The following is an 8,101-nucleotide window of genomic DNA, read 5'->3' as shown; positions in this document are numbered from 1 at the left end:
GCCTCTTCCGTTACCTGACCCTAAAGGGTGGCCCCTGGGCGCAGTTTCCCCAGAGGAAGGTCCCTGGCTGCCTTAGGATCTCCTGGGTCGGTCCTCTCCCTCCTTCCCAAAGTTCCTCTCTTGCCCTGCCAGGAAGAGACTCCTCAAGGCGGTGGCTGCTGCGGTCAGGAGGGAGTCCATCCGTCTTGAACATGGGTTCAAGTTATGCTAGGCGAGGTTTAGATTGGATATTAGGAAAAAAAAATTCACTGAAAGAGTTATTAGACATTGGAATAGGCTGCCCAGGGAGGTGGTGGCTTTGCCATCCCCGGAGGTGTTTAAAAGAAGGGTAGACGTGGTACTTGGGGACATGGTTTAGAAGTGGTGTTGTCAGGTTAGGTTAATGGTTGGACTTGATTTTAAAGGTCCCTTCCAACTTCAACGATTCTATCATTTTAAATTCTGCTGGGGGGGTAAAACCAGCTCTGCTTGGCCCTCAGCTTGCAGGAGGGACCTCGCCTCTGGCGTAGCCTCACATCTTGCTCCAAGTCCTGTGCTTTCTTCAAAGCCTTTTGCTATCAGAAGCCTGGCTTAGAAACCTAAAGGCAGACAAAAGACCCATTTTCCAAACTAAAATATTGTTAAGCATCCTCTGTATAAAACTCTCCTCATATATATATATATATTAATTTTTTTTTTTAGAACTTGCATCATTTTCTGATTTGGCCAACAGAGACAGGCAGCTGGGTGGCTGGAAGAGAAGGATCTATGCAACAAAGCAGAGCTTTGAGTTTCTTGGACCTTGTTTTCAGTGGATGCCAGAATCAGGGGATGCCCTTTGTAGACCCCAGGATACTCGTGGAGGAAGTCATTATAGGAAATCCTAACTCTGTCCAAGGCAGGAACATGATGGTAAAATTTCAGCAAAGAAACTAAGCTTAAGGAGTGAGATGCGTGTGTCTTTGGTGTTGGAGAGTAAGTCATCTGAGGAATCTGAGAAACAATTTTAGATCCAGATTATTTACCAGATTAAATCCTTGCTAGTCTTTTTGAAAGAACAGTCCAACTATGTTGTTCTTGTTGCCGTGCTCTTTTTGTAGTAGCTATTTACAGCTATATTGGGGCCTATTTGCCTCCTACATGACCTTATAAGGGCTGTGCTGAAATCACATTCCTATTCTCATTTGTTATAACTAATTTATAGCATGACATTTGTTTTACAGAGGTAGCTGCAAAATGCTATAAAAACTGCAGCACCATAACTATTCTTTCACATGTATTAGGTTGTTTTTTCTTCCCCTGTAGATTCTGTAAAGTTGTTTTGGTTTTTTTTCTATTATGAGGAATACTTAGCTAGTGAAAAATGTGAACGTTTGCACTGAGAATTCATATCCTCAGCCTGAAAAATCTGGGACAGTGAATTTTTAGAATAATGAATAATAAAAATATAACAGTAATAGTGAGCTTTTGGATGGAATGGGTTACACTGATGGTCAATTATATATCATGCATTTATTTCTCAAGTTTAATGAACTAACTTTTATGAAATACAAGCTGGGAATTTTTGAGAATATAGCCAGTTTCCTGGCAATTTTTTTTTTTCTGGCTGGACTTCCAGATTCATAGCATATATTCAATGTAGATCATTTACAGTTTAACTCTGCCCATAAGGTTCAAAAAGGTATTTTTTTGACCACATGAAAACTGCTTTTGCCTTTCATTACTGTATAGTCTCAATATTATTTCATGTTTTTAACTTCTTGAGCAGTAGTACAGGTCCCAGCATCATCCTGTGCTCGAGAACTAGCATTTATTCCTTCTCTTCCTCTGGGAAATGGCCCATGTCCAAGTCCTCTTCCATCTTTGGATGCTTTGAGAAGAGGATAGAGATGACGTGTAGTCTTGGACTCTGATTCAATTACTTGCTTTGCATAGCTCTGAAATTCACGCTCCTTGCAAAGTGCAATAACCTCTCTCTGAGTGTCATAGTCCAAGCCTGCTTGCTTTTCCTGCTGTTTTTTTGCCTGTTTTTCAGCCTAATGAAGAAAAGGGAATAACAAAGCTTAGTATTTCTTTTATAACATAAGTGTCCCTTAAAACCTAGGGAGGGTAAAAGCTTAAAGGAGATCTACGGTGATGTTAGTTGATACTTGGCAAATATCATCCCTCCCCACTTCTTTCCTCTGACGTACCGCCCACAAAAAGGGTACATGAAATAGCTGAGTGAACATCAGCATCAGGTACTGCTCTTTGGTGCCCTGCCCAGAAGATACAAGAGGGCAGCAGTAGTATATAATGGCACAGGGCAGCATGTGATCTCTCAGTGCCAACGAGCCTTGACTTGCATCGCTGCTCTGAGAGGAGGCTGGTCCCCAACACCAGCATATCTGGAGCATACATGATTAAAAAAAAAAAACACAGCCCAACAACAACAAAAACAACAACCCAAACCCCCAGACAAAACACAGCAAGCTTCCTCTCTCTCTCTTCCTCTTGGGCAGGAGCTACTGCTGTTGGTTTAGATGCGTGCTTCTTTCTGAAGGGGCTGACAGGGTGCAGCTCTTCTATTTACCATTTGCTGGATCTGAATTTTCTGTACTTCCATGTTTGCGTCACGTTGTCTTTGTTTCTTGGCTTTTTCCATTTCCAAGTAGATGCGATTCTTTTCCATTAGCGCATGAAGTTCTTTTTTACCCTCTGCTTTTTCCTCTCTCTCCTTTTCCACCTTCATCTTCATCTGTATTTTACAAAATACACAAAAAAAAGTTCACCAAGGAGCTAGCCTACTAAGCTGGAAGTCGTATCTTTCAGCAGAAGCAGCCCTGTATCAGTGTTCTGATAAGCACGGTCATTGTGGCTGGCCAGTGTCCAAGCCCAGGGTTTTCAGCAGCCCTGGCAGATGTGCGCCCAACACAGAAGTGGGAGAGGGAGAGAGGACCCCAGGAAAGATGGGAGTGGACATGATGAAGCACGCTGATGCATGACAGCAGAGCCACCAGCTGTGATCTGGGCCAGGCTCCTCAGCTGGAGACATCAGGACTAAGAACAGGCTAGGTTTCTTACCACAGTGGCTCTGTGTTCAGCAATCGATTCGATGGCTGCCTTTTCTTTTGCTTCTTTCTCTTTGCGTTTTTTTTCTTGTTCAGCTTCTTTTTTTTCAATGTCTCTAGCAAGACGATCATCTTCCCTCTTTAATGCCTCATTCATTTGTGCAGCTAACTGGCTAACGATTTTATCCTGATGTTCCTGTGTTAGCCTGCAGAAGAACATGAGCTACCGTAACATACCAGAGTACACACCTGGGTCTACCTGAGGCATTACTTCTGCCAAACTCAGTAATCCTGCTTCTAGTCTTCTCTCCTCTTGCCACCCAATGCCTTGATCTCCTTGTTTTCCTCCTGTTTGGTTTTATGTTTTTTTTTAATTATCTGATTTAGCAAATATATGTTCCCTGTATTCTTGTAACACTAGCTTTCTGTTGCAATAATGAGCTGGATCACTTGGGGAGGAGCCTGCCTAGCATCTTGCCATCAGGAGAGAAATATTGGGAGTATTGGCCAGAAGTAGGAAGAGAAGGGAGCTTTTAGATTGGCTCAATGGTATCTTCATGCTATACCCTCGCTGTTAAATTGGTAAGCCATCTTCCCTTAATAATTACCCAATGTAGTCAAATTATTTTTTTTTATCTTACTCAGGCAAGTGTAGCTTATACCCCAAACTACTTTTGTCAAGGATTTTAATTGTTTTCAGTTGTTGAGGAGGTGGAGGCCTGGCAGACCATATGGAAAATTGCTGTTCCCAACACACTGGTGTAGAGCTTTGCACTTTCGTAAGTCTTTGTACTTTCAAGGGTGGAGAGATTGCTCCCACCCACACCTATTACCGAGGAACCTGTGAAAAAATTTCCTTTTTCTCGTGAATTCCCTACTCTCCCTATCAGTAGAATTTTATTTTTAGAATAACTGTGGTTTGTGTTATATCATCAGTCTGAAAGATTTGAATATGACTACAGTATCATTTTTTGTTTATTTACAGTTTATACTCTAGTGTTGTACCTACCTACGCATTTCAGCTTCTTTCTCTTTTATCAGCTTGGCAATAGTTTCCTTTGCTTTAAAATGAGCTTTAATCCGATCATCTTCTTCCATTTGTTTTTGTTCCTCTACTGCTTTGATAATTTTCTGGTCAGTTACATGCTCCTGCATGGGCAAAATGGTCCTGATATAACAGATGAAGTCTAGAAAATCTTGGCCTGGGGTAGTAACTTAAAAGAATCGCTCCCTATTCTCTCTCTTTGTGTTTCTTTCTAAGAGAGAAGAGAGGAAAGGGGTTCTTAGTACTTCCACTGACTTCTGCCTCCCTGTTCAAATATGTATGAAGAGAAGATAGTAGATATGAGGAAGGAGAAGGGGAACTGAGCATCGAACAGCTGCTTCTCCAGCCCATTAAACAAACAAATTGCTATGCAATGCAGATTATCCCTTGCTCCCACTTCACACATGTGAGAGAGGGGGACGTTGAGAGGAATGGGATGCTGCAGCCGCCAGCAACACATATGCAGATTGCTGTTCCTGGCCCACCTCATCCAGAACTATCCTCATCTGAGAGCTTCATCCAAATCATAGCTGAAGAAGAGTTTTCTGTAATTTATGTAAAAACACAAATTCTTTTGTATGCTGGCCAGAACTGTTCTGAGACATTTCTAGTTTGCATTTAGCAAGACACCTTTAAAGGTGAAGAGAGAAGGCAGCACATCTTAACTAAATTTCTAAACCTCTACAATCACAAAGGGAAAGACAAGTTAAAAAGATACTGTTATATTCAGACTCAGGTTGTTCCCTCTTCCTAACAAAGAAAAATGGGCTTAAACCAGCAGGTATGTGGAACTTAAATCCAGATCTCAAGTCAAGGAGAATATTCCTTGATGTCAACAGCAGACTTTTTAACCATAGACCTCCTGTTGCCAGTAGGCCCGTTTAGATATATGAATGCTATTGTTTCACTGCAGGCAGACAAGGTGAAGCATTTTGAACTGTCTGCTTTCCTGTTACTTACGTGATACAGCCTCTGGCGTTCAGCTTTTTCCTCCTGTTCCTTTTCCATTTTTCTCTGAATTTCCAATTGGTACAATTGGTTCAGTCTCTGTATTTGTTCTCCTTCTCTTTTGTCTTCCAGCTTGGCCAGATCTGCCTGACGCTTGCGTTCCCTTATTCTGAATCAGGAAAAGCAGTTGAATAAATGGGCCAGGGAACACATGAAGTAATGAACAGATTCTGCGTAACCATAGGTACCTTGCACTGAAGGATGTGGTACTTTGAATTGAAGGTGGGTAGAATATCAGAGGTGAAAAATAGCATCATTGTTTGTAATGGGAGCCCTCAGTCCTCTGACTAGAAATCAGCTATGGTATGCTCACAGCTTGCCGTGGTAACAATTTTTATCTGGGTGACCTGTTAGCACCAGTGCATTCATAATGTTCTGGTCTGTCTCTGCAGCATCCTCAGTGAACAAGATTTCCCCAGTAAGTCCCACCGTATCTATACTTCTCCTTCTGGGCACGCAGGCAACAGTGTAAACTGGTAGTGTTCCATATTAAGTTCTGCAAGGATTTATGCTTTGGACCTGAAATATGTGAGACCAGACTTTGAACCCTTCCTCTGCCTCAGGAAATTTGATTCTTTCTATCAGATCACCAGGGCCAGTCCTAAAAATACCGCTGTGGACCCCTCCATAGGGTTTCTGTAAGAGCTGAGAGAAAGAATGGAGGTGGCAGTGATGCGTTCTCTTGATGCGTTCTTTGGAATCTACTTACAGGCAAATGGAAAATCTGTTTTAACCTTTTCCTTTTCTGGGACCAAAACTGAGTTAAAATACACTTTCCATAACAAATTTTGAATAATAATTTGACTGAAACCTATTGATGCCTACCAGAGGCGATTTTACATGCAGACTGTTGGCAAATAAAAATATCTTTTCCCTTTCATGCAAGGTCTTTTGTGGCACACTGGATTTTTCTTTTAAAGTATTACATTTGTGAATCAAAATATTAGTAAGTTTCTGTAAAAACCTTATAGAATGTATTTATGAGAAAATAATTTAAGTGCATAATAAAGTAGGGTTACTTTTGATTAATTATCACTTACTGTTCCAGCTGATCTCTGCGTAGTGCCTGTTCATTCATATAATGCTGATGTGCCTTTTCTTGCTCTCTGAGAATAGCTTCTTTATGTTCATGTTCCTTTCTTTCATCCTTCTTTTTGTTAACATCTGACTTTAACTTTTTAAATTCAATTTGAGCATCTCTTTCTTTTAGGACCTCAGCAAGTAGAAGTGCACTCTGCAAGAGAACGTTTAAAGTAATTTGCATGTTCAGAAGTGTTTAAAGAAATTCAGTACAATTTGACTATAAAATTATAAGTTGTCAACAAACATGCAACCCTTTCACTCTTTCGTTCTGATAGTATAGGTAGGTTTTTGCACGATCAATAGCCTCCTTCCGTTTTGCTGCTTGGAACTGTTCTTCTTCCAAATCAAGTAGCTTTCTTTCTTCCTCTTCCCTTTCTTCACGTAATTTTTTGGCTTTAAGTTTCCGTTGTGCCAGGCCCTACAGTGCAGATAAAATGACCCCATGGATTAAAAATGTATAAATCATTCTGAAGGTTATGTATTCAATGCTTGGGGTTTTTTTAAATTTTGCATTTTAGCGTTAATTAAAAAAATGTAAATGTTGATGTATTTAAATGGAGTTTCGATAAAATACATCTTTAAAACCAAATGTGAAAGGGAGTACAGCTATAAATGTTACTATGAGGGGTTTTGCGTATATGAAAATGACTCCCCTTGCTTACAAATGTATCTTGTACTGACCATAATGGTATTGGGCCAGTTTTTTACAGCCACTTTGGAGCGTAAGTGCATTTCTTCTCGTTCTTTCTTCTCAGCGAGGATGCGTGCTGCTTCTCTAGTTGTGCTGCCAAGATTGTCCTGGATCCTTTCCCATTCTGCTTTTGGCAATACAATTACCTGATGAAGATCTACTTCATTTGGAAGAAAATACCCATCTAGAATGTTATTTTCTTCCAAATGATGTGATGCTGTGCAGAGAAAAGAAAAGATACTGAGGTTATTTGATAAAAATCCTATATTCAGACCTGTGTTGGGGTTTGAGTTCTTGCAGAGTAACAACACTAAGTTATCCTAACAGTTGTCTCACCATCCCAGTACCCCAGAGCTAAGACAGGGTATTGGTATCTGCCGTCTAACTATGGTCACTGTATGTGCTCAGGCTGTGGCACTGACTGACTCAACTGTGTGTATGTCCTCTTCCCTGTTTGTGTATGCGTACAGGTTTGGCCGGTTGTAACACTTTCCAGGCAGTACTTGGGCATGATTCTGAGAGCAGCAGGGACCAGGGAGCATTCCCAAAAGGAAAGGGGGAATACTGGCGAAGCCATTTTTCTGGCTAGATTAGGCAGCAGTTTGGGCACAGGCTGTGCCTTACCACCTTTGTCCTGCGCGCTCATTGTATTTACTAAAATAGATCTGGCTGGTAGAACAGTTTCTTGATTTTTTTGAAAGATTAGCATTTCTTTGTTGTGTTAGGCTGACATGCACACGTGCATGCATAAATACAGCTTTTCTAGGTGATAACTAGGTTTTGTGAAATGCCCTTCAAACCATCACCAGTATTTTCAAAGGAAATAGCACTCTGTACAGAGGGGGGTCCTGTGAGAAATTCTCCTTCTAGTTTGCAGCAGACTGCCATGCCATGCCTAACATGTAAGGAGGCTTTCTCTTATGGTGCTACTGGTGTCAGAGTCTGTTTCTCACATGCAGTCGCTCATCTGTTTGTGACTTATGGTGGGGACCGGCCCTGACGATCTTGCTCCGTCCGAGGTCAGGGTGGCCTTGCCAAAAGTAGAGGTACACTGACGTGCTGCTCCCTACGGACAGACAACTGCCAGGCTCCCAGTTCTTCTCTTAACTTCAGCCGTTGGTGAGACCGTACCTCCACTGGTTTCGGGTTAGTTCTCTCTAGGTAATTCTTAGGGAGGAGCTGCCTGCAGGGGGGAGTCACCCTGGACACGGGGCAGGGAGCGCCCCTGCAGCCTCGCGGAGCCCT

The 8,101-nt window shown here is 41.7% G+C and overlaps 1 protein-coding gene across 1 annotated transcript; it reads right to left on the bottom strand.

Annotated features, from left to right (window-relative positions):
- Positions 1-1,718: 1,718 nt before the first annotated feature.
- CCDC173 (coiled-coil domain containing 173) lies at positions 1,719-7,502 on the bottom strand. Its single transcript, XM_009894644.1, has 9 exons — positions 7,481-7,502; positions 6,847-7,040; positions 6,410-6,583; positions 6,123-6,316; positions 5,035-5,191; positions 4,039-4,178; positions 3,043-3,235; positions 2,552-2,710; positions 1,719-1,931 (listed from the first exon to the last, which is right to left on the bottom strand). The coding sequence occupies exons 1-9, from the start codon at positions 7,500-7,502 to the stop codon at positions 1,719-1,721; spliced, it is 1,446 nt and encodes a 481-aa protein (XP_009892946.1).
- Between the last annotated feature and the right edge of the window lie 599 nt (positions 7,503-8,101).

The sequence above is a fragment of the Charadrius vociferus genome, unplaced genomic scaffold (genome assembly GCF_000708025.1).
Source record: "Charadrius vociferus isolate BGI_N301 unplaced genomic scaffold, ASM70802v2 scaffold161, whole genome shotgun sequence".
Lineage (NCBI taxonomy): Eukaryota > Metazoa > Chordata > Aves > Charadriiformes > Charadriidae > Charadrius > Charadrius vociferus.
The sequence above is the reverse complement of the archived record's forward strand: the minus strand, read 5'-3'. Positions and strand labels throughout refer to the sequence as shown.

Excerpts from the sequence above, each read along its gene's own strand:
- CCDC173 (XM_009894644.1), bottom strand. The coding sequence starts at position 7,502 with ATGAGCGCGCAGGACAAAGGTG. Across the intron at positions 7,041-7,480 it reads GAGCGCGCAGGACAAAGGTG|ATGGGTATTTTCTTCCAAAT; the intron begins GTAAGGCACAGC and ends ATAACATTCTAG. Across the intron at positions 1,932-2,551 it reads AAATTCAGATCCAGCAAATG|GAGCGTGAATTTCAGAGCTA; the intron begins GTAAATAGAAGA and ends GCACTTTGCAAG.